Source organism: Camelus ferus, chromosome 3, assembly GCF_009834535.1.
Source record: "Camelus ferus isolate YT-003-E chromosome 3, BCGSAC_Cfer_1.0, whole genome shotgun sequence".
Classification (NCBI taxonomy): domain Eukaryota; kingdom Metazoa; phylum Chordata; class Mammalia; order Artiodactyla; family Camelidae; genus Camelus; species Camelus ferus.
The window spans coordinates 35,771,007-35,798,190 of NC_045698.1; the positions used below are offsets into that span (position 1 = coordinate 35,771,007).

General features: G+C 34.4%; 2 protein-coding genes across 5 annotated transcripts in view; one reads left to right on the forward strand and one right to left on the reverse strand.

Moving 5' to 3' along the window:
- The window catches only part of DHX29 (DExH-box helicase 29), a 44,812-nt gene extending 39,042 nt beyond the window's left edge, over positions 1–5,770 (reverse strand). Inside the window, exon 1 of one of the 2 annotated variants that reach the window (XM_032472254.1) lies at positions 5,222–5,552. In XM_032472254.1, the coding sequence (XP_032328145.1) occupies positions 5,222–5,399 (178 nt within the window). In that variant the 5' untranslated portion in view covers positions 5,400–5,552. Of the gene's footprint in view, positions 1–5,221 lie in introns of both variants that reach the window. The other variant, XM_006185934.3, reaches the window with a different exon arrangement.
- MTREX (Mtr4 exosome RNA helicase) overlaps positions 5,664–27,184 on the forward strand; it is an 87,875-nt gene continuing 66,354 nt past the window's right edge. For 2 of the 3 annotated variants that reach the window (XR_004316819.1, XM_006185932.2), the window contains exons 1-5: positions 5,664–5,977; positions 13,140–13,277; positions 14,548–14,614; positions 17,302–17,364; positions 18,272–18,384. Coding sequence is in view for 1 of the 3 variants with exons in the window: in XM_006185932.2 (XP_006185994.1) it covers positions 5,844–5,977; positions 13,140–13,277; positions 14,548–14,614; positions 17,302–17,364; positions 18,272–18,384 (515 nt within the window). In the remaining 2 variants the exon portion in view is untranslated. The remainder of the gene's footprint in view (positions 5,978–13,139; positions 13,278–14,547; positions 14,615–17,301; positions 17,365–18,271; positions 18,385–27,184) is intronic. The other variant, XR_004316820.1, reaches the window with a different exon arrangement.

Consider the following 27,184-nt stretch of genomic DNA (forward strand, 5'->3'; position numbering starts at 1 on the left):
AAGGAGGTACTCAAAGTTACCTATAGAATATGTTAAAAGATAATAACAATTCTGGTATAGTATGGTTAGTTTCCTCATCTTTTAGTCTCAGACTTTACCTTAATTTCAGTAACCTTGCTCTAAACCCATGCCAATGGTCATAAAGAAAAATATATGTAGTAGTCTTTAACCATTTCTGAGGGTCTTACCCATTGTAGTAAATTCATTCACAAATTTAGCACACTAATTATAGAGTTTTAGAAGTCCCTAAACCCACAGAAGGGCCAAATTATAATCCTTTTTGAAAAGGTACAGACTGATGAACATTTCATTACCAAGATTATACTGAAAAACAGTTCAAGATTGATGTGTAAGATTGTAAATTCCTTTAATAATCTTTTTTCGGTTTTATTTTTTTTAATTAGTGAATTAAAGATTGCAGTCAGCTCTCATTTGTCTCCAACCACTTAAGAGGTCCAACCATATTACCTCCTTGAGGTCAGCTTACACTGCAGACTTGTAGAGGGCAAATAAAAGATCTAAGTTCCCAGAACATCAGGAGAATGAACACACACACTGCTGCACATTCACTGGGTGTCAATCAGGGCCTCTAAAAATGGTGTATTCTCATTTTAATCAATACTCTGAGGAACTGAAGCAATGAGATCTTGCCACAGAGATATCACCATTTAAATCAAGTAAACCAGTAAGGCCCTTTCATTTTTCAAATTCTTCCTAAAACATGTTCATTTAAGATTTTTAATCAGCATGAACAAAAACTCTAGAATTTCAAATGCGTTTTAAAAATAATTTGATGTAAATCCTTGTAAATTGTATTTACATTTCCTGCCATAATATATATTACAGTAAGCAAAATTCAAAGCCTTTCATGATGCATTACTTATTATGAGTATCTATGACCATGCTGAGAAGATTGCCGAGGCTACTCAATTCTCTGAGGCTGCTCTAATTTTCTATTTGGTGATTCTTGGTCTCCTGTCAGCTGCCAACTTTCAGAATGCTAACCTAATAGCTCCTCACCCCTAGATTCTAATCTGTTACCTAGGGAAAAGTAAAGGTACCACAAGAAAACAGTTAATGAAACTTGTAAATTAGCAACCTTATTTTCAAATACAATTCTAAGTCAATAGGCCATGGAACAACGATGGTTCCCATTCTTTTTGCCAAGTAGTGTGCATAAGATTTATGACAGCTATCTTTCTTGCTGCTTAGAGACTTTTCTCTGTAAGTTTCGGTTTTCTGTTTGAGATGGAGGGAGTTACTGGAAATAAGGAGGTGTGCAGTATGTATCTCCAAGGCAAAAGCACTAAAGATTTAAATTTTATAATGACAGTTCATGAAACAATGCATCACATATAACTGGCTCTCAAAAATATTTATTACATTAAAGTTGAAGCAAAGAAAAACCACGTGATTTCCTCAACATGACTCAGCCAATAAAAAAAAAGCATCAACCAGAATCTACTTCTCATTGCCTAATACTCTTTCTTTTAGAACATATTCCTTTTATATTGTATTGCATTTTACATCATAGTGATTATAAAGGCCCAGTATCACTAAGACATTCACATTGAGGTGCTGCTGCTAAGTGCACTGAGGCACCCTGACTCCCTCTGACCAACAGCACACATCTGCAAAGGGGATCAAAACCAGCCAAGGGACCCAATCAGGGATAAATAAGACCCATTCCTTATCCTCATGGAGCTCATACACTGGTGGAGTAACTAAGCAGGTAATTATCCAAATAGGCTATAAAGGGGAAGGACAGGGTATCTAGAGAATAAATGAGAGTGAGCTGATATATTCTAAGGTTGGTGAGGAAGGCTGTACTGCCAGAACTACCTGACTAGTCCCCTTGCTAAGGTCTTTCTCCCATCTAACACCACCACCAGCCCCTTCTCTCACTCCACCCATACATTTCTTCTTGTCTTCCTGTACCATGCCAAGCTTGTTTCCATCTTAGAGCTTTTGCTCTTGTTTCCTAAGCCTCAAACGTTCTGTCTCCAGATAGAAGAGCTGGTTGCTTCCAATAACCTCAGCAGATTTTCCTCAGAAAAGCCATCTCTGTTCTAAACTAAAACAGACCAAACCACACCGCCCAATTTATTCTTTATCAAGTCACTGTTTTCTAACCTTTATGCACCTTTTCTGTTTTATTTTGGTGACCTTAAAAATATTTACAATGGTTTTTAATGAGTTTATTCATGACATCAGTCCCCTAGTCTTATTTTCCTCTTAAGATTTTAAGTCTCAACTAGATTTAAGGATTTTCACAAACACAAGCCTTATGGCTGTAAGCACCCTCCACCAGCCCCAAATAATGTAGGCTTCTTGAAAGCAGTGATCTCAGTCTGTTTTGTTCTGTGGTATCCCCAGCGCCTAAAATCTTGCCTGGTACACAGCAGCTCTTCAAGAATTATTTGATGAACAAACAAAATGAAAAGACAGGAGTGGAAGATTACTCAGAGTTGTGCCAACAGCCATTTTGTGGCACTAGTCATTTTCTACCTCTAGACAGGAGTTCAATTTTGAGAAAGTACTCTATGCACAATCCTGCAATTGTTTGAGAAGACAGAGAGAGATGGATTAAACAATTATATTTACATTAGGAGCAACAGAGTTCAGAGATAATGTTTTTTTGTGTACTTCTCCATTTTTTTTCAAAGTAGGCCTATTATATGTCATATAAAAAAACCAAACAGGAAAAAGAAAACAAAATCAAGTGTCAATCTTGTTATGTTTTATTTATACTGCTATATATACTGATTCATGGTTATAAAAAATTCCTACAAATTTGGTAGATAACCTCTCATTTTCTCTTTCTTGATTTCTTGGTCTTAATAATTCCTCTGAATTTTTCCTCGTCACTAATCCAAGAAATTTTTTGAATGACTATATTCATAGCACTTGAGTAAATACTGAGGTATATTAATACATATCCATGAAACTGTTCCTACCTCCTAAAATTTTGTAAGATAAGTAAAATGTATAATTCCTCACATAGGCAAAATCTAATACCAAATACCATATCATACAATAGTCAATATTTAAATATCAAAAAGAATGATTCAAACAACAATGATACATGAACTGTGGATACAGGAAGAATTCAAAAAGTAGTTGACATCTGGGGTGGGTATTATAGGATTTTGGTAGATAGTATTAGGGACAGATGGCATTCCAATAAGAGAAAACAGCAAGAATAAACATAAGGAGGCAGAAAGCCAACAGCTGTATTTGGAGCAGTAAAAATACACCAGACTTAGCTGAATACAGGAACTAGTAAAAAGGCTAAAAAGGAAAGTTTAGATACTAGCTACATGGTTTGTATTTTATGACAAAGTCAGTAAGGATGCTGAGAAAAACCAGTAAGTGATAATGATCAAAATAGTGGTTCTGAAAGATCAATCTGATGCTTTATGCAGGACTGGAGGAGGAAAAAAGGGCACAGCTAGGGAGACCCATGAGAAGGCTGTGTTAGTACTCCAGAAATTCATGAGTGCCTAGACTGAAGTGTGAACAGTATAAACCAAAATTGAAAAGAGTATACATGGAAGATAAATAAGTGAAGACTGCACAAAGCTTGACAACAGATTGGATATGAAGAAGAAAGGAAGGCAAAATAACTATTGACATTGGATAAAGAGGAATATGTAAAGACAGAAACAAAGAAGTCAGAGGAAAAACTAGTTTGGGGGAGAACTGTAGTTAGTATTAGCCAATGTTACATTTGAGATGCTTGCAAAATAGGGCCAAAAGTCCAAGTAAATGTAGAAATGGCTCACTTGAGCTTGGACTAGAGACCAAGACTGGACATGTTGATTGAGAAGTCATCTACAAAGGAAAAGACAGAAGAAGTAAAGGAAGTAGATGAACTCTCCTAGAAGGGCTGAAGAGAGGTGACCATATTGTCACCGACTGACATCTTTGGTAATGGCCATATTTTGGGGCTAGGGTATTGGGAAGTCAAAGAACACAAAATATGACTATTAGAAAGTTCAAAGAATTCAAAGAAATATCAGGAAAAGACAAAGGGAGAGTCAGAAAGAGACTGATTCACAGAGTAAAAGTTAAAACATAACAGTAAGTTGCATGACAAAGAATTATTATGTAACTTCTAGTTGAAGGTTTGTTACCTGCCTACTTCTTCAGTCTCATCTCTCTTCCTTAGGCAATGCTTACATTCTGAGTATCTCAAAGGTCCATGCTGTTACCTGACTCAAGATTTTTGCATATGGTGTGCCTTACCTCTGCCAGGAATACTATTTCCTCCATTTTTACAGAGTTGACACCTATTCGTCCTCTAGATCTCAGCTTAACCGTCACTTTCTCAAAACAACCATCCATGACCCCTCTTCTCCCCAGCAAAAATCAGATTACCCTGTTAAATTTTCTTCCTTAGTTTTTCTTTGTGGCACTTATCAATCATAAAACAATGTTTGTGTAATTACTGAATGCCTGTGTCTGCCATTAGACGGGCAAACTCCAGGAGACATAATTTGTCTATTTTTCTTATCCCATCCCTAACATCATGCCAGATACACAGTGGGTTTTCAATAAATATTTGTTAGACGCATATTTCAGTAAGAACTACAAGCTAACAAGTTAAGCAGAACAAAACAGCTGTAACTGTTCATCTTTTGAAATCTGCTGTTATAGTGTCCTGTTCATCTGCAGCCGGAATCTGCAATCTCCTCGTTATTAAACCACACTGCACAGTAAGCAAAAGTGCACTGCTGCAGTAAAGACCGCTGATAATTTTACAATAGATTATACCTATATTCGGTCTGTAAGTGCTGAAATTCTTAAGTACTGTTTTTTCCATAACACGCGGAAACACTACATCGTGGCTGAAATTGTCTGAGGAGCAGATAGAAAATGCGTCTGGCTCCAGCAGGTTAATAACTCCATACACTACTCTGCATTCACCTTGCTAGTTTAGATGATGGCTCAGAATTGATCCCTGCTAAAACAGGAGCTAATGCAATTTTCGTTTTCTTTTCAGGAGAAAAAGTGGAGGTTGGGTGCCAGAGGCCAGTCTAAAACAGGTTTACGGTCGGAACCCTGGAGGCCCAAACAGCTTACACTTATTTAAACAATGCTACCCAGCGGCTTCAGGTGTGGGAGATACAAATTTTAAGGGTCCGCCCAGGTGCGAAGGCTTCTCCCTCGAACTAGCAGCCACCGGCTCGAGAGAGAGCCCGGGGCCGACCGCTCGTACCTTGCTTGACTCTGGGCTCCCTGGTGCTGGCAGAGGCAGCGGGGGACGGCCTGGCCACAGGCTTCTTGTTTTGGGCCTCCCCGGCAGCTCCTGCCTCGGCGGATTTGGCTCTGGAAGCAGAGACGGCGGCCCGGACAGCCGCAGCCCCCGGCGCCTTATGTTTCTTGTTCTTGCCCATGTTGGAGCTACGGCAGAAGATTCCTCCAAGTCCAAGTCCCGGAACAGCTCCCGCACCGCTTCCTAGAGCGCTTCACATTCCCCGGGTCCCACGCCGCCACCGCGCGTCCTCCATCCGGGCTTCTCGGGCCTAGAAGACCGCAGCTTCGCAATTGGTCCAGATCACCAAGGTCCCGCCTTCTCACCGTCCCTGTAGGTGTCTGCTGTGTGCCGGCATCCTTGCTGCATACTCTCTTTAGCCACGGAGCTGCCCATCTACTAATGTTTGGAGAGAAAAGAAAAGATCGGAGGAGAAAAAGAAGGGAAGGAAGAACCCTCGGCCGCCGTGTGATTTGACTAATTTTGTCTCCCACGGGCCCCTGTTGAGGCTTCCTTTGGCGTCACTGGCGGTGCGGTCGCGGAGCATCGTGGGTAGGAGGGAGATTAGGTCTCACAGCTCCGGAAGATGGCGGACGCTTTCGGGGATGAGCTCTTCAGCGTGTTCGAGGACGACTCGACCGCTGCGCCCGGAACCAAAAAAGACAAAGAAAAGGAGAAAGGGAGGTGGAAGGGGCCATCAGGGTCTGCAGAAAAGACTGGGTAAGGATGATATCCAAGGTATCTTTTTTCCATCTCTCAGTGCTGGGGAAGGAAAACCCGATCCTCTTTTGAAGACCACGAGAAAGTGGGGAGTACTTGAGTGGCGTAAGAAGTGAAGGAGTTTAAGAAAAATATTGAAGAGGGTGGAAGAATGTTGGTTTGAGGAAACGGGGTTTTGGTGTTGCCCGTTTGGCCGCAGGCAGCATGAGCTTCTGACGCGGCATTTCCCTTTCGTTAGGCGGGAGTCTACCCCTGTCTGCGCGGTGGAGTCGTGAGGGCAGATAAGCTATTTTTTAGCTTCTGTACCCCTAACACCAGAATAATACCCAGGCCAGAGCCTTTAATACACAAAACGAACGATCAGTAGAGTAAAGGGTTAAGCAGCTTAGAAAAAGTGACTTGGATTGATTTGGAGAGGACATGGCAAGGACCAACAGAAGGTAGAGAAATTTAATCTCCATGCTCCAGTTTTTTTTGCCTATAATAAATGCTAACTACTACGTTTTTGTGAGGATTAAATGAGATAAAGTGCCCAACTGTGCCCAGTACGTAATAAGTTCTTAAATGTTGGTTTTCTCTGAGTTTATTAAAAAGATTTTTTAAAAATTATTGGTTGCTAAACATACATAACCACTAAAAAGTGTACAGAATTGTTCATAGCAAAACAAGGAAAAACTACCACTTGAATTAAAAGGAAGATGATTCATTAATCATGAATAAAATTTACTATTGACATTGGGGGAGATACGCAAAAGATGCTTCAGTAAAATTAGACCTGATTTTGCTCTGAAGGAATTTTTAGTCAAGGTAAGCTGGTAGAACAGTTTAAAGAGTTAGTACAAGATTGAAATACAGTAAGCTGTATATAGAGTTAAGTGCTGTGAAAGTTAAAGAAAGAATATCTGTGATGTCTAGAGAGCCTTCATGGAAGAGGGTATTTTGGGCTAAGGAGGTGATTCTTTACTGCTGCTGAGAATTTTTTGAGTAGCACAAATTGAGCTCTAGGGAGTGTTTGCTTATGGACTACAAGAGGTAAAACAGAATATAAATTGGTTTTAGATTATGAAGGACCTTGAATAGCAAGCAGATGAGTTTTGATTTCATTTCAAAACCCTGGTGAACATTTTGTTTTTGTTTTGCTAACTTGGTGATTGGATAAGTAGAGTGATAGTTAAGGAAAATTAATTTGGCAGTGGTGGTCAGTGTATTAAAAGAGTAGAGACACTGATAGTAAAAGTAAATTAAAAAGTATTTAAGTTATCGAATTACGTGATTATGAGATCCTCAACTCAGGAGGTGGCAGCGGGAAGGAAAAGGAAAGCTATAAAATGTTGTGAAGGAAAAAACTGACAGGCCTTAATGTCAACAATGGAAAGGGGGTCAAAAGAGACATTTTGAATTTTAATGTCAGGGAGAAGAAAAATGGGAAATTTAGGGAAGATTTTGATTTAGAAATAAAATTAATTTGGCTTGAGACAGTGAAGTGATGGTAGTATATTGAAGTATCTGGACAATTTTTTTTATTTAAAAAATTTTATTGAAGTATAGTTGATTTACAATGTGTTAGTTTCTGGTGTACAACATTGTGGTTGAGTTTTACATAAATATTTATTCTTTTTCATTATAGGTTATTACAAGCTATTGAATATAGTTCCCTATGCTGTACAGTATGAGCTTGTGGTTTATCTGTTTTATATTTAGTAGTTTATATCTGCTAATCCCAAACTCCTGATTTATCCTTCCCCTCCTCTTACCCCTCTTCCCCTCTTGTAATCATAAGTTTGTTTTCTATGTCTGTGAGTCTCTTTCTGTTTTGTAAATAAGTTGTGTCATTTTTTTAGATTCCACATATAGGTGATATCATATATTTGTCTTTCTTTGTCTGATTTACATCATTTAGTATGATAATCTCTAGGTCCATCCATGTTGCCGTGAATGGCATTATTTCATTCTTTTTTATGGCTGAGTAGCACTCCATTGTGTGTGTGTGTGTGTGTGTGTGTGTGTGTGTGTGTGTGTGTGTGCGCGTGCGCATGCGCGTGCATGTATGTATGTGTATACCACAACTTCTTTATCCAGTCATCTGTTGATGGACATTTAGGTTGCTTCTGTGTCTTTGCTCTTGTAAATAGTGCTGCTGTGAACACTGGGGTGCATGTATTTTTTTGAATTAGAGTTTTCTCCAGATATATGCATTGGGCAGTTTTAATCTGTTGGGCAATTTTAATCTGAGTTTGGAGAAATAGGCAAACTGTAGGTATATATTTGGATGTTATTTGAATTGGTACTGCTTGAAGTAGAGATTCCTGTGAGAAAGTACAGTTATCCTACACGTAACATAAAGATTTGAAGGGTAGCAGGATAATTAGGAGTGTGAAATGTCACATAAGTAAGAATGAAACAGGAGAAAAAGTCTTTCTCATTGAGTTAGAGGCTGTAGTAGTTTTGGAGAACTTTTCAGGGAAAATGAGAACGGAGGACAGATTCTTTTTATTTTTTTCCAAACAGGAATATTTAATAATTGCTGTAGTTTGAATGGGGAACTATGAAGTTATGAAAACAATACATATATAATTTCCTACTGTGGTAAATACTTGGCTTTAAAATTACCAGGATAAAATTCACTTTGCAGTGTTATTTGGGGTAAGCTGTTTTCCACAGCCTTCCAAAGTTAAAATTTGTAGGATATAAAAAAATCTAATTTATATTTTAACTTTACTAGGAAATATGTGAACGTTAGAGAAGGGAAATACATAAGAAAGTGTAGATCATGACTAACTTAAGGGACTTTGTTTACTACCAACACTTCTAGCTAGACCTCTAGGTATTTTTCGGGAAAAATCCAATTTGGCTGATTCCAACTATCATACTATCAATTATTATTCTTATCATAATCTATATGTATCATGATTTTCATCTAATTTGTATAATACAAAGGAGGATGAATCATGGAACTTCAGAGGATCTTTTGTTATGTATTCAATATTCTAGGCTAAATAGATGCTCTTCAAAAAACTTTATATTATGAGAATTGTCTAGAGAGTGAGAATAATATGAAGAACTTCATGTATGCATAACTCAGCTTCAGTAGTATCAAGTCATGGTCAGTCTACCCCCACACCTCTTTTTTGTAAATCAAATGCTACTAATTATGTTATTTCTTCTTAAATATTTCAGTGTGCATCTCTTGTTGATAATAACTTTCTTTTCCAACATAACTGGCATGCCATTGTTATACCCAACAAAATTTACAGTAATTCCTTAATGTCATTGAATAGTCAGTCCAGGGTGAAATTTCCCCAGTTGTCTCAAAGGTATTTTCTTTTGTAGTTGGTTTATTTGAATCAGGATCCAGACAAAGCCCATATACTATATTGGTTGTTAAATCCTCTAAGTCTTTTATTTTACAACAGTGTCCCTCTTTTTTCCTTATGTCATTGATTTCTTTTGGAGGGGTGGATGAGAGACAAAACCAGCTCCTTTGTCCTATTATAGTTTCCCACATCATGAATTTGCTTCCTTATGCTGTCAATTAACTAGCGTCTCTACCCTCAAGTATTTACTGTAAACTGTTTTTATATCTAGAGCTGAACTGTCCTATGTGTATAGTCCCCCTTATCTGAGGGGAATAGATTTCAAGAGCCCCAGTGGATGCCTGAAACCATGGATAGTACCAAGTTGGTACCATACTATTTACAGTATGTTTTTTCCTATGCATGCATACTTACAATAATGCATAATTTGTAAATTAGGCATAGTAAGAGATCAATAATAACTAATAGTAAAATAAAACAATTACAACAATATACTACAATAAAAGTTATATAAATGTGGCTCCTCTGTCAAAATACCTTATTGTACAAATGTAATGCCTTTTCCATCTTAACTAAGTGCTTGTGCACTGTGGCTGTAACTTTTGCAGTTTGAGGTCCAGCAGCAAAACTAGCACAATTTCAAAGGATTCGTTCATACTGTAGATCTTAGCAACCTCAGCAATAGTTGTTTTCCTTCCTTTTTAAGTCAAGAACTTTCACCTTTTCACTTAAAGTAAGCACTTTATGGCTTCTCTCTGACACGTCAAATTGCTGGCATCACTACTTTTGTACTTTGGGGCCAATACTAAGTAAAAGAAGGGTTACTTGCACACAAGTGCTGCCGTAACATGACAGTGATCTGATAACCTAGACAGCCACTAAGTGACTAACGGGCTGGATACTGTGGGCAAAGGGATGATTCACGTCCCATGCAGAATGGAGCAGGAATGCAAAAAGAGTTCATCATGCTACTCAGAAAGGTGCCCAATTTAAAACTTATGAATTCTTTATCTCTGGAAGTTTCCATTTAATCTTTCTGGACATCAGTTGACCTTGCTTTCTGAGGCAAAAACTGCAGATAAGGGGTCAACTCTTGTAATATAGCTACTACCCACCTGTAGCTATTGAGCACTTAAACATAGCTAATCGTAATTGAGGTATGCTGTGAGTGTAAAATATACACCATATTTTGAAGATAATATAAACAATGTAAAATATCTCATTTTTATCTTGATGATATGCTGAAATAATATTTTATATGTTTTAGGCTAAATGAAATATATTAAAATTAGTTTCTTTTTAAACTATTTTAATGTTACTATAAATTTAAAATCACATAGGTAGTTGGCATGTATATATCTTGGACAGCGCCGATGTAGAGGCTTGATTAGATTCAGGTTCAATTGTTTAGATAAGGATACAGTTGAATACAGTATTAAAGAATGATAGAGGTCTTCTAATGGAAAGTATTCTATCATTAATTCAGGTTTAAAGCTTCTCAAAGGTATAGGAACTATATGTTTCTTTGTTTTATAGTTGTCACTGACTCCTCGCAGGTTTTAATTACCATAATTTGGTTGATGCTTACTAATTCAGACGTAGAATAATAAAATTTTAGAATTAGAGGGATCTTAGTTATCATCCAAATGTCTTATTTTACTGAGGCCCAAGGATATTGATGGCTTGTCCGAAGGAGTAATGTAAGTAATATGGAACAAATATGAATATCTATTCCACTAAATTGGTAATGAGAGGATTTACAAATTTCAGGTTTTGCTAAACATCAAAAAATAAATTTCATTATGGAAGTGTTCAAACATATAGAGCAATACTACTATTTGTTACTCTTTTTAAAAAATGTCTATTGAAATAAAACATATAAAGAAAAGTGGGAAAGTCATGGGATGAATTTTTATAGCGTGAACATGCCAATGTTACCGTCATTCAGGACAAAAAAATAGAATATTGCATAAAATCTTGTTTTTCTCCAGAGCAGTGACCAGTCTGATAACCCACGTATGTTAGTTTTTTTCTGTTTGTAAATATAATGTAAATAGATTCAAACACAATATGTTTTTTTATGTCTGGCTTTTGCTCAACATGTTTGTAAAATTCGTGACTGTACCTCTAGCAGTACTTCTCAAAGTATGATTGAATTTTGGTGTGGAATTAGAGGAATATTCACAATTATCTGAAAAGTCTGCTTTTTTTCAGCCGTATATCTGTTTGAGACTGGATTTTTCTTCATATACTTCAGCTAAAAAGTGTATCACAACAAGTTGAATGTAGAAACATATGAGAGTCCAGCTGCCCTTTATGAAGCCACATTAAAAAGTCTTGCAAAAATATAAAACAATGCCACTCTTCTCATTAAAAAATTATTTTTCTAAAGTACTTTTTTTAATAGAAGGTGTTAATTTATGTTAACTTCTAATAGTTTTATTATTGCCATTTTTAAATGGGTAAGTAAATTAAAATTGTTTTCAATTTTAATGTTTAATATGGTAGGTATCAATAATGGAACTACATAAACAAAATTCATTGGAATTTTCAATAATTTTTAGACTGGAAAAGGATTCTGAGATCAAAAATTTAAGAGCCACTGATCTCGTATAGTCTGCTTTCATTTACATTTTCATGATAATTAATGGTTTTTGAGTTCCTTTCCATATGCTTATTGACCATTTGAATATCTCTTTTAAAGTGCCTGTTCAAGTCTTTTACTCATTTTTAAATTGTTTTGTCTTTTTTTTTAATTTGTAGCCTTCACCTCCAGTATTTTAGAAATGTATGCCTTTTGTGAGTTATATGTGTGTTTTCTCCCACTCCTTACTCCCCTAAAGGTACCTTTTGATTTACATAAAAACTTTCTTTTAATATTTTTTTTAAGTTGAAGTATTGTTGATTTATAATTGTTGATATATAACAATTACAATGTTGTTATAATTGTTGAAATGTTAGTTTCAGGTGTACAGCAAAATGATTCAGTTATATATATATTTATATTTTTCAAATTCTTTTCCATTATAGATTGTTACAAAATATTGAATATAGTTCCCCATGCTATACAGTAGGTTCTTGTTTATTTATATATAGTAGTGTATATCAGTTAATCCCCAAATCCTAATTTATCCCTGTCCCCCACATCCCCTTTTTACTTTTTGGTAACCGTAAGTTTGTCTTCTATGTCTGTGAATCTGTATTCAATCTTCAGAAATTCTTAGTTTCTTAGTTTTACTGTAGTCCAATTTGTCAAACTTAACTTTTTGGTTGATAATTGTATGTCATGTTTAATAAAACAAAGATAATTTTCTTATTTTATTTTCTTGAGGCTTTCTTGTTTTTGTCTTTCACAATTATATCTAATATCCATATTGATTTTTGTGTATAATGAGGGTAGGGGTCAGGTTGAATTCCCCTTTGGCTATCCAGTCCACGAAGCACCATTTATCATTACTTTCAACCAGTGAATTCAACCACACAAAACAATTTTCTCTCAAATAGTAATGTCACGTCATTAGAGAAAGCATTAAATGTTTATTAAAGGAGCACATGTAAATGTCTAGCCGTATTTCACAATTTTAAGAGTATTATGTTAATAGTTATGTTAACGTGGGTTGCAAAATATTTTTAAAACAATTTCCAAGGAAATATGAAATGAGAAAGGAGTAGTGCTCAGTTTCATTAGTTAAGATTATGGTATTCTGAGCTTTAACCAATTTGATTTGTAACATCTCTTTATATGCGTTTTTCTGTTAAGAGTGTATATTATATTTAGAATAATATTTTATGAAGTCACCAGGAAGAAGTGATACTGTGAAATTCATTCTAAACTGTTTACTTTTCAGAAAACATTTTGATGGTAAACTACAATCTGAGTCAACTAACATTGGAAAAACCAAGAGAGATGCAGACTTCGAGGGCACAGATGAACCCTTTTTTGGAAAGAAATCCAGGGTAGAAGAGTCAGTAACGGAAGACTTAAGGTAAATATTAGTAACTCTTAAGTTAGGTGGTTGCCTGAAGTTTTGAAAATTGCTTATATATTGTTATATAGTTAAAGTATTTACTGAATTAGAGAAATGGAGATAAATATTCTTTATTTTATTTATACTCATTCAAACATATAAATGTAGAACATTTATTTAAGTTTGAGGAAATGGAAAACAATATAGAAAAGATTCATCTTTTAGTACTTTAGAATCCAATTTTAATAAAGAATCTTGAAGCCTGATTTTGTTAAAAAAGAGATGACACATTTCCTTTATTTGTTAATGTCCCAAGAAGAGGATCACTAGAAGAGTGGGATAAAAGGAAAGAATGAAACTGATCCAATGGAAGGAATAAGTGAGAAGGAACATTAGGAGGAATTAGATTTTCACTATTGCTTGTAGCAGTAGAGTGGTTATAAATCTCAAGAGTCAGTGAGGGAGACCCATAAATATCTGTGTCTGAAATAGCTGGTATCTCTCTGATTTTGAAAGTTGGAACTTTCTGGAAATTCATGCCCATTTCTTAGGTTGACCTGGTTCCTATTGTAGTGATGATCATAACTGCTTTTCCCTTCTTTGCCATATTCTAGCTTGGCACTAGGAGGAAGAATTTATTCCTTTTTTCTTTTAACCAGTTAGCTGTTGTAGCTAGCAAAAGTAGCTACTGTAACTGGTGGTAGATATGTCACTGTGATATTTAAGATGCACCATTTGTCCAAGCTAGTGGAATAGGTTACAAAATAATATTGACAATTTAAAATCATTGTTGCTTACTATAGTAACCCTTGGGTTTTATCCAAAGTATGGTTATTGATTTAAAGTAAAAATCGAATGTATAATCAATAAGAGAATGAAGAATCTAGTGCAGAAATTCATCTGTTTTGTCTCAGCTTAGCCACAGTCATGTTCCTTCAGAGTCCAAACAGAGAACCTAAATAAGTGTAATTTAGGATTTTGATGCAAATAGGGAGCACTTCTATAGATTATAGAAAAATTTGTACTAGGGTAGTTTATTTTATACTTCCTATCATGTAATGGTTTTAATAAACAGCTTACTGTTTTGAAGTAGTGAAAATGTGTTGGAGAGGTACTTTATTCAAAATAGTTAGTGAAACTAAGCTGACATAATTCTTTGAATTATCCACTTGGAGTCTGTTTGTTTTGTATTTGTAATAAAAGATGCTAACTGACCATTTTGAATTCTCGGTGTATCTAATTCTCAGTAATTTATTTTAGTGTAATTTAAACTTTTTTTTTTTTTTAGTTTGGCAGACTTGATGCCCAGGGTCAAGGTACAATCAGTTGAAACTGTTGAGGGGTGTACACATGAGGTAAGCACAAACAGTACATAGTAAATTGGTGTTATAAACGGGATTTTGATTTGAACTATCTAGTATGACACTCAATAGGCAGTTTGTCCTTAAGGGCTTTGGAAGCAATAAGTAGTTTCTGTGAGATGCACATAGTATAGTGGAAGGAGCTGGGGCTTTGTAATCAAACCTCAGCTTAGATCCTGGCTCAGGACTTTTCCTAACTGTAGTCTTGGATAAATTTCTTAACCTCTTTGACATTGGTTTTTTAATTTGTTAATTTGAAATAATGGGATTTACATCATAGGATGGTTGTGAAGATTATGTAATAACATTAGGTTAAGTACCCAGCACAGAGTAGATGTTTATGTTCCCATGCTCCTAAAGTCATGTAGCAATGATGTTTTTAGGTCACGGTCTTTTTCAGGTATTGCTTTGATGACTGATATATTGTAGTTTCATTGTTCTGCCACAAGATGGTGGTCATTGATGGTTTGTGTAATTGCTTATCAGTGAGAGTTTATAAACATAAAGGACATAAGGAAACTGTAATACTAGTTTTTTCTATTAAGTCCTGTCTTTACCATGTAACCTTATAAGTTATTGTTACTGGTAGTTGGGAAATCTTATTAAAAAGCAGAGTAATTCCAAATTAACAAAAATTGCTTTTAATGTAGATTTAGAACCTTATATTTTATTTAAAAAATTTTCTTTTAGTTGAAGTACAGTCAGTTACAGTGTGTCAATTTCTGGTGTATAGCACAATGTCCCAGTCATACATATACATACATGTATTTGTTTTCATATTCTTTTTCTTTAAAGGTTATTACAAGATATTGAATATAGTTCTCTGTGCTATACAGAAGAAACCTTTTTAAAATCTATTTTTATATATAGTAGCTAACATGTGCATATCTCAAACTCCCAAATTTATCCCTTCCCACTCCCTTTCCTCGGTAACCATAAGATTGTTTACTATGTCTGTTTATTTCTGTTCTGTGGATGAGTTCACAGTGTCTGGAACCTTACTTTTAAAAATAACTGTTTTTCTACTTGAAAGTTCTTTGTCTTCCTTTAGAATAGCACTTAGTTTGGCAAGTATAATATCCATGTGATCATTTAATGCTTATGTTAGACCCTATTTGATGCTGTTGTCTTAAAATGATGGCAAAAAAAACCCCAAACACACAATTTTGCTCTCAAGAGGTCAAAAGTTCTGTCTTCCTTCATGATTATCCTCAAGCCCTCCATTCTGTTATCTCCTCTCACTTTTTTAGCAAGTAACTTTACCTTTTACTTTATCTAGAGGTTTGAGGATATCAAGTTGGAGTTACATCCACTCAGAGGAAAAGGTTCTGCCTTGTTTAGACTAAGGACGGTTTCTCTGTCACTGTTCTTGGTTGTATCTTATCCTGCCTACACAAGATTTGGATTATTCCACTTTCCCTTAACTGTTTCTAGTGTCTCCTTTTCTCTGTTTGCCCTTTCCTAACATATGCATATTCAAAAGTTTCTCTTTTTGTAGGTTGCTTTTTAGCCTCTGTATTGTTTTTCTTCCTCCTCATTGTAGTCATTCATTCAGCATGTATCTTTTGGGTGCCAGGTACATTTTATTATTCACTGAATATAAAGAGATAAATAGAAAAGATATGGTCTCTTTTCAGAGTTGATATTGAGTGCTCTGCTTGGAACATCCCTGCTAACTTTCCATTCATCTTTTAACCTACCACAATTAGACTTCTTCTCTCTCCATTTCTTTCAAACTGCTCTGGCAAAAATCACCAATAACTAATTGCTAAGTCTGTTTGACTCTGTTACTCTGCTGGTTTTCTATTTGTCTGACTCCTTAAGGGCATCATCTTGATTGTAACTGAACTGCAAATTTACTGAAGTCTTTCATTATTTCTAAGACAGCTAATCTTGTTGTTCTTGTTGTTGTTGGTTTTTTTTTAGGGGGAGGTAGTTAGTATTTTAGGTATTTAGGTGTTTTTAGGTAGTAAATTAGGTATTATTGGAGGAGATACTGGGTATTGAACCCAGGACCTCGCGTATGCAAAGTATGAGCTCTGCCACTTGAGCTACACTTTCCCCCAAAACAGCTAATCTTATCTCATTTTGGTTTGCTGAAGTTTTGCTCTTAGAAATTATTTCTAATTTCTGTGTGTACTTTACTTTGCCTCTGTTCATTATTTATATACTAACTGGCTTAAGTCTTGGAAATTTAGATATATTGTGAATTGCTCTCTAGTTGTTAATCTTCACTAGAGAAAAATTAGTTTCCCGTTCCAGGAAATAAGAGTATCATTTTATTCCGTATAGTTTTCTTTCATATAGTGACATCCCTTTTTATGTTCATTCAGCTTTTTTGAGCACTTATTAATATCAAGTAATATATTAGATGTAGAAAATACAAAGATAGCTGAGATAAGTCCTAAACCTCAATAAACAATCTATTCAGGGAGGTAGTGTTAAAAGGTTTAATTATGTTACTATTAGATAAACACTAGTAGAAGTTTTTTGAATGTTCTGGCTTTTTGCATTTTGCTTTGTTTCTAAATGTAGTTATTTATCTTTACAGTGTCTAGACTGTAAGACTGTCTGAAACACTCTAGTTTATCACTGCTGTTTTTTAAATCATCATTGATTATGGAATGCTGGATGCATCAATTCTCAAATAGTAAATAGATTTTTTTTTTTTTAAACATCAGGTTGCTCTTCCTGCAGATGAAGATTATCTACCACTTAAACCTCGAGTTGGAAAAGCTGCAAAGGTCTGTATTTGAGGCACTACAGTGTACAGTTTTGTGAGTCTCTTTTCCTTAAAAATCTTAAACTCCTTCAAATGAGATTTTTATACTTTCTCAATGTATATGTACTAAGAAGAAGCCACCTGTAATCAAATATGGTGAGAACCAAATTAATAAACTTACCATGCTGAAAACCAAACATCATATAAGATTTTTAAAAATTAAAATGATTCTCAACCTTTCTAAAGAATCTAATGAAAATTATCAGTCTTTCTCTACAAAAAAAAATGCATGTGTACAATAAGTTTTGCATATAGTTTTTGTAGTTTAGCTTAAAGCTTCTAATGAAACTTAAACTTAGGTGGATTTTGAAGCCCTAACAGACCATAAATGATTAATATAAATGTTTCAAGTCATTTTCTCTAAGTAAAAAAGTCAGTATGATAGAGTAAGCATGAGCTCTTAAAGTCTAATAGATGTATTATTCTGCCTCTGCTGAGTGAACTTCATTGAGGAGTTGACTTTTCAGAGCCTTAGAGTTTCCATCTGTGAAAGGAAATAATACCTAAAATAATACCTACATTAGGGGTTGCTGTGAGGATTAATAATAATATGTGGGAAATGTGTTGCACAGTGATTACCATAAAGCATATTCTTGATAAATGGTAATGATTATTGTGTTGTAATAAACATGATCTATATATGTAAGCCTAATATAATGATTGAAAGATTAGACTGCAGAAATAACTTATGCTGTCTGGTTAAAGATTTTTTTTTTAATCTTCCTAATTTTTGTTAGTGGGTAGCATATTTCCTAAATAGACTCATAAAGAAATGCTCCCAGAATGCTTCTAGGGATAGTATCTCTTGATTTTAAGTGTGATCTAATCTGGCTAGGTATCTTCATGCAGATATTATTTTGTTTTTATAGGAATACCCATTCATTCTTGATGCTTTTCAAAGAGAAGCCATTCAGTGTGTTGATAATAATCAGTCTGTTTTAGTATCTGCACATACATCAGCAGGAAAAACTGTATGCGCTGAGTGAGTAGCTTTCTTGTTAAATGAAATTTTAGGACTGTTAATATTTGCTTTATACATTTGGGTGCTCCTATGTTGGGTGCATAAATATTTACAGATGTTATATCCTCTTATTGGACTGACCCCTTTATCATTATGTGATGCCCTTCTTTGTCTCTTGTCACAGTCTTTGTTTTAAAGTCTGTTTTGTTTATATATAAATGTATCTACCACTGCTTTATTTTAGTTTCCATTTGGGTGGAATGTCCTTTTCTATCCCTTTACTTTCATACTGTGTGTCCTTTAGAGTGAGTCTCTTGTAGGCACCATATAGCTAGGTCTTGTTTTTTTAATCCATTCAGCCACTCTATGTCTTTTGATTGGAGAATTTAGTCCATTTACATTTTATCGTTGATAGATGTGTACTTACTGCCATTTTAATTGTTTTCTGACTGTTTTGTATTTTTTCTCTGTTCCTTCTTACTCTCTTCCTGTATAGTTCAAAATGACATTTTAAAATAACTGTTTCTTATCTTACTCTCTAAAAGTTTGTATTTTTTCTGTTTGATTTCTGTAAGTAAATTTAGACTATTTCCTTCTACTTTGGGCTTCGTTTGCTCTTTTTCTAGTTTTTTAAATGCAGAAAGATGAGATCATTGGTTTGAGACCTTTCTTTTTCTAATACAGTTATTTAGTGCTGTAAATTTCCCTTTAATATTGCTATAGTTGTATTACAAATTTTATTATGTTTGATTTGATATGTTTGGGAAATGTTTTTGATATAATTTGATATGTTTTAATGTTATGTTTGAGCCATATTTTTATTTAAAATTGTATCATGATTCACTGAGGCTATGTTCATTTTTTGTGTTTCATCTCAGGTGTTTCCTAATGCCATATCTTCAGGTTCATTAATCTTTGCTTCTGCATTACCTAATTTGTCATTAATTCCACTCAGTGCATTTTTCATCTCAGACATTATAGTTTTCCTTGCTAGAAGCTCATTTGTATGTGGGTGTGTTTAATGTTTTCTATATGTCTACTTAACTTTCCTCCACCTTCTTGAACGTATAGAATACAGTTTAAAAACGTTTTAAATGTTCTTGTAACTACTTCTTTCATCTGTGTTTTTTCCTCATCTGTTTTAATTAATTGACTTTTCCTTTCATTGTAAGTTAGTATTTTCCTGCTTCTTTGCATACTGCTTTGATGGGATGTTTGGCCATTTTTAATTTTATCACTGACTTTTGGCTGTTTAGTTATGATGTGACTTTACATAGTTCTTTTCATGTTTCTTATGCTGGAGTTTGTTGGCCTTCTCAGTTTCATAGGTTTATTAGTTTTCATCAAACTGAAAAAATTTCAGCCCCTTTTACTTCAGATATTCCCTCTTCTAGTACTTTGGGGACTTCAGTTTTACTAAAACCTGCCACTTTAAGTTGTTTCACAGCCTACTCTTATTATTTATTTTTTGGTGGTGATTCTCTGTGTTTCATTTTGGTGATTATTCTTTGTATTTCATTTCTTAAAAGACTTTAAGTTTATTCATCTTTTTTTCTGCAGTGTTTAATCCACTTTTAATCTTGTCCAGTGTATTTCATCTCAGATTTGGATTTTTTATCTCTCAAAGTTTGATTTGGGTCTTTTAATATTTTCCATGTTTATTAATATACTATTTAATCTTCAATCTTCTTGAATATATAGAATATAGTTACACTAAAGTAGTAGCTTTCAGTGTCCTTGTTTACTTAAGTCTATCTTCTGTCTCATTTTTGGATATATTTTTATTTATTTATTTTCTTACTCCTTATTGTAAGGTGTATTTTCCTCCTTGTTTGCTTATCTGTTTTTGTTTTTTTTTTTAATTACCTGACAAGATATTGTGAATTTTACCTTCTTGGGTGATGAATGTTTTTCATTTGTCTTAATACTCTTGAGCTTTGTTCTGGAATATTGTTACTTGGGGGAAAAAATACAGTCCTTTCAAGGGTTGCTTTTATGATGATTAAATGCAGTATTTAGTTGGCTAATTTTCCCCACTATTTAATTAATATACTTGTTGGTATTCTAGTCCGTATCTTGTGAATTATGAGTTTTTCCACTGTGGCTGGTGGGAACCGGAATTACTTCCAGCCCTGTGTAAGATTTGCTCATTTTCAGCTCTGCTCCATTTAATTGGTTTTCACCTGGCCTCAGGTAGTTTCCTAACATTTATTCATTGATTATTACTTACTTGAAGTCATGGAAATGCTCGACAGATATTTGGAGCTCTCCCTCTGTCCAGCTCTCTCCTCTCTGGTTATTTTTCATTGCAGTCTAGCTACCTTGGCCTCCCCAGACTCCCACCTCTGTCTGCTTAACTTAGAGAAACATCTAGGGTCCACCTCCTGGAACTGTGGCTTGGAAACTCTGTGGACAATAATCTGGGATTGCCTTATTTGCTTCGCCCTTCTCAGGGATTACTATGCTTGTATCCTGTGTCTGAAATCATTGTTTGTGTATTTTGTTCTATTTTATAGTTATTTCAGGTGGATAGGTAAAGCCAGTCCCTGTTACTACATCTTGGATATAAGTGAATGTTTTCCACATTATTATTAATGTGTGTTCTGTATCACTACAGTAGTTCACATATCTAATTTGTAAATAAGTATGCATATTATCTCTGTTTTAAATTTTTTGATGTCTTTTCTTCTAAAATGTATTTTAAAACCATGTTTCTGGAGTCTTGCTACTCAAAATATTGTCCTGGACCAGATACATGAGTATTACCTCAGAACTTGTTAGGCAGAATCTTAGGCCCCACCCCAGTGAACAACTGAATCATACATAATCTGTATTTTAACAAGATTACCTGGTGATGCATATGTCCATTAAAGTTTGAGAGGATCTGGGCCATTCTGAAAGTGGATTGTGCTCTTTGACATGGATGGGATTTTGCAGTCTGTTGGTAGATTGACTTTGTGGGTTAACTTTTTTTCTTGACGTATGCAGCTGTCACCACTATCTAGTTCCCAAGCATCTTCACTGTGGCCGAAAGAAACCCTGTACCCATTAAACAGTCATTCCCCATTCCCTTACCCCCAGTTCTTTTCAGCCACCAATCGCTTTCTGTTTGTATGAATTTCCTTTCTCTGGGCATTTCATATAAATTAAATCAGACAATATGTGACCTCTTCTTTCTGTCTCATTTCACTAAGCATGTTTTTTAAGGTTCATCCATGTTGTAGCATCTATTAGAGCTGAATTTCTTTTTATGATTGATTAATGTTGTGTTGTATAGATATATCACATTTTGTTTATCCATTTGTCAATTTATGGCAGGGATGAGTGTTTCCGATTTTTTGCCTATTATGAATGATGCTGTTGGAAATGTACAAGTTTTTGTTTGAAAACATGTTTTTATTTCTTTTAAGTACCTAAGAGTAGTTACTGGATGATGTTTAATTCTATGTGTAACTTTTTGAAGAGTCACCAAACTGTTTTCCACAGCAGCCTTATCATTTTATATTCCCATCAGCATTGTGTGACGTTTTCAATTGTTTCGTATCCTAACTAACACTTGTTATTACCTTTTTTTTTAAAGCTGGTTACATAATGAATTTATTGTACAATTTTTTTTAACAACAAAAACATTTTTTTAACATGGATTTTTAGCCTAGTAGAAGTTAGTCAGAATAATACAAAACATTCTTCAAGATGAACAAATTAGGTTTCTGCAAAGAAATCCAGAAAGAAAAAACATAATGTTAATATTTCTAAGCAAGATTAAGGGTCTGTGGATATTAGTAAAACTGTTTCTTATGTGCATTGTTTCTGATTTCTGATAATCTGAAGTTTTATTTTATTATTTTTAAATTATTTTTTCTTCCTGTTTTATTGAGGTGTACTTAATGTACAGCACTGTTTAAGGTATACAGCATAGTGGATTTGCGTGCATCATTCATCTTTATCCATTCATGTATTGATTATCACAATAAGTTTGGTGAACATCCATCATTTCATACAGATACAGAATTAAAGAAATAGAAAATAATTTTTTCTTGTTATGAGAATTCTTAGGATTTATTTCCTTAACAGCTTTCATATATAACCTATAGCAGTGTTAATTATATTTGTCATGTTATACATTACATCCCCAGTACTTACTTATCTTATAACTGGAGTTTCTACTTTTTGACTATCTTCATCCAATTCCACTATCCCCCACCCCCTGCCTCTGATAACCACAGATCTGATCTCTTTTTCTGTAAGTTTGTTTTTGAAGTATAATTGACCTACAACATATGTTAATTCCTGGTACACAACATAGTGATTTGATATTTCTGTGCATTTCAAAATGGTCACCACAGTAAGTCTAGTTATGATACGTCACCACAAAAAGATATTACATAGTTACTAGACTATACTCCCCACACTGTATATTTCATACCCATGATTGATTTATTTTGCAACTGAAAGTTTGTACTTTTTAATCTCCCTCACTTGTTTCTTTTCCTCCTCTCACTACCCTCCCTTCTGGTAACCACCTATTTGTTACCTGTATCTATGACTCTATTTCTTTTTTGTTATGTTTGTTCATTTATTTTTAAGATTCCACATATATGGGGAAATTATACAGTATTTGTCTTTCTGTGGCTGACTTATTTCACATAGCACAATACCCTTTAGGTCCATATATATTTCACGTGGCAAGATTTCATTCTCTGTTATGGCTGAGTAATATTCCATTGTGTGTGTGTGTGTGTGTGTGTACTTACCACATCTTTATCCATTCATCTATTGATGGGCACTTGGGTTGCTTCCATATATTGGCCGATGTAAATAATGTTGCAGTGAACATAGGGATGTACATATTTTTTTTAATTTAGTGTTTTTGTTTTCTTAGGATAAATACCCAGGAGTGGGATTACTGGGCCATATAGTATTTCTATTTTTAATTTTTTGAGGAATCTCCGTACTGTATTCCATACTGGCTGCACCAATTTGCTTTCCTACCAGCAGTACCCATTGGTTCTCTTTTCTCCATATCCTTGCCAACACATGTTATTTCTTGCCTTTTTGATAATGGCCATCCTGTCAGGTGTGAGTTTGATACCTCATTGTGGTTTTGATTTGCATTTCATTAATGACTAAAGATACTGAGCAGTTTTTCATATGCTTGTTGGCTATTTGTATGTTTTTGGAGGAATGACTGCTTAAGTCCATTGTCTGCTTATTCATTGGGTTGATTGTCTTGTTGGATTGTGATAGTTCTTTTGTATTCTGATACTGGCCCCTTGTCAGATATATGATTTGCAAACATGTTTTCCCCTTTTGTAGGTTATCTTTTCACTTTCTTGAGAGAGTCCTGTGAGATACAAGGACTTTAATTTGACAAAGTGCAATTCATCTGTTTTCTTTCGTTGCTTGTGTCGTCTTTAAGAAACCATTGCCTAATCCAAGGTCACAAAGATTTACAACTATATTTTCTTCCAAGATTTTTGTTATTTTAGCGGTTATATTAAGTCTTTGATTCATTTTGCTTTATTTTTTATATAATCTGTAAGGTAAGGGTCCAACTTCATTGTTTTCGCATGTGGATATCCTGTTGTCTCAGAACCATTTATTTAAAGGCTGTTTCTTCCCCTCAGTTTTGGCACCTTTTTAAAAATCAGTTTGAGTTAGGTTAACTTTTAATAATTTGTTACATTTTATTTCTCAATTATGGAAAAATTATAGCTTGCCTATTGAGCAGCTGTATTAGGTACTCTAACAGTGATCACCTAAAGAGTAAAGAAGATCGTAGAGAAAAAAATAGATAAAAATAGCACAACTCACCGTTTATCATTACCATTACTTTGGCATAATGGTGGAATATTTAATGAGTTATGGAATCTTGTTCTTTGGAATAGCAGGCCTGTCTGGTTGCTGTATATTAGTCCTTCCAGACCTTGGCTTAGGTGTAACTCAGAATTTTCCTCTTTGCAGCGAGGTTCGAGGAGTGAAGCTTTGGATCTTAGATTATCATTCTAATGGTATCAGCCAATTGCCAATAGTCTTCATCTGTTTCCCAGCTTCAAACATATTGTGGTCCTGTACTGCCCTAGTTTTATCCAATGGAGTAGATCTAATTTTTTACTGATCCACCTCTTTTCAGAAGGTGCTGAGGTCAGAAACTAGTTTCCTTCTAAGGCACAAATATAAAAGAGGTTTGACTGCTTTTAGTTCATTTATTTTATCTCACTTAGAAAAGTGTACAGTATGTTTGGTGCATTATCCATTTAAAGCCAACATACATAGTTGTTAGAATTCTGGGCATTAATATAACTTATTTTTCCTACAAAAGCAGGGAGATTTTCAGTACACGAAGTTTTCATATATATGCTGACATCTGCTCTGATACTCTGGGTTAAGAAACCATAAAGAGAAATTTAAGAAATTTACCAGGGTTATAGATACTTTTGAAAATCTGGTGAAGGCTCCTATGGAAAACAGTCTGATAGTTACTTAAAAAGTTAAACATAGAATTACTATATGACTCAGCAATTCCACTCTAGGTATATACTCCAAAGAATTGAAAACAGATACACAGATACTTGTACGTGAATGCTCATAGCAGCACTATTCAGAGTAATGGAAAAGTAGGAACAACCCAAAAGTCCATCAGTGGCTTAGTGGATAAATAATTTGTACAGTGCCTGTCTGTACAGTGAAATATTATTCAGCCATTAAAGCAATGAAATACTGATACATGCTACAATTTGGATGAAACTTTATGCTGAGTAAAAGCCAGACCCGATAGGTCACATTGTATGATGCCATTTGTGTGAAATAGCCCATGTGATCTCATTTATGTGAACTATCCCAGTTGGATAAATCCCTTAGAGACAGAAAACAGATTGGTGGATGCCAGAGAATGTTGAGAGGAGGGGAACAAAAAGTAACTGCTTAATGGGAATGGGGTTTTTGAGAGGATGAGAATTATGTTTCAGAACCAGGTAGAGGTGGTCGTTGCACAACATAGTGAATAAAATTCTACTGAATCGTACACTTTAAAATGGTTAATTTTATATTGTATGAATTTCACCTCAGTAAAAAAAACAAATCTGATGCGGTGTGTATTTGTATATACATACCAGATTTTATAATTTCAGGGAGTAGTTCACGGCTCTCAGAGATTTCCTCTAGGAATTCAGGGATTTAAGGTGAATTCCAACTTTAGCTGATAACTGTAGCAAGTATAACATTAGGTGCTAGGTTTAACATTGGTAGCAGATTGTTTATCTATGTGATTGAGTAGTTTTCTTGGTGTTGTTGGTTTTTTTATTCTATATAAAGCTTTTTTAAATAGCTTTATTATTATATAATTTACATACTATTAAATTCACACATTATAAGTGTATAGTTTGGTGAGTTTTAATAAATTTGTACAGTTGTGCAACCCTCACCAGTTTTAGACTTCCATACATACAGTATTTTGTGTTTGCATTCAACCTACCCATACCTCCAACCCTAGGCAAACACTGATCAGCTTTGTCTGTCTAGTTTTGCCTTTTTTAGATATTTTATATAAATGAAATCATGTAATATGGAATCTTTTCTGTCTTTTTTTTCCATTTTGTATAGTATTTTTGAGGTTCATTCACATTGTCAGTAGTTCTTTTTTTTATTGATAAGTAGTATATTTTATGGATACATGACATTTATTTAGTTGATAGACATTTGAATTGTTTTGTATTTTTGGACATCATGAGTAATTCTGATATAAACATTCATGTATAAATCTTTGTGTGGACATGTTTTCATTTCTCTTAGGTGCATACCTAGGGATGTAATTGCTGGATTTTATGGCAGAATATGTATTTAACTCTTCAGGAAACTGCCACACCGTTTTCCAAAGTGGCTGTACCATTTTGTATTCCTACCATTACTGTGTGAGGAGGCCTGTTTTTCTATGTCGTTACCGACTCTTGGCTTTATCTTTTTTGATTATACCTATTTTATTGGCTATATAGTAATGTCATATAGTGATTTTACATTTCTCTCATGACTAACTTATTATTTCATGTGTTTATCAGCCATTTATATGTCTTAAGTGAAATAACTGTTTCAGTCTTTTGCTTATTATTTAAATTGGGTTGTTGGTCTTACTGCATCATAAAGAATTCTTTAAACTATCTTAATGGTATCTTTTTTAGAGCAAAAGATTTTAATTTTGATGTTCAACTTCTCAGTTTTTTTTTTCTTTTATGGATTGATCATGCTTTTGATATCTGTACTTAAGACATTTTTGCCTATCCTGATATCACAGATGTTTTCTCATGTTCTTCTTGAAGTTTCTAGTGTTAGCTCTTCCATTTAGAATTATGGTTTCCTTTGACTTAATTTTTATGTATCATGTGAGATAAAAGTAAGGGTTTAAATTAATCTTTTTATATGTGGATAATTGTTCCCGTTGAAAAACTATTATTTTTCCACTGAATTACCTTTGAACTGAATTGACCATTGAACTCCTTGTGAATTGACTATAAATGTATGGGTTGGGTTTTGGACTTCCTGTTCTACTGATCTCTATGTCTGTCCTTATTCCAGTATCACACTATCTTGATTTACTGTAGCTTTAAATTTAAGTATTGAAATTAGGTAATAAGAGTCCTCTAACTTCATTTCTTCTTAAAACTGTTTGGGCTTTTTCAGGCCCTTTGAATTTTCCAATAAAATTTTAAGATTAGTTTATTAATTTCTACCAAAAAAGACTAGTAGAATTTTTAGAGATTGTATTGGGAGAGAATTGTCTCATCTTAATATTTTTCAATTCCAATCCATGAGCATGGTATATTCTTTC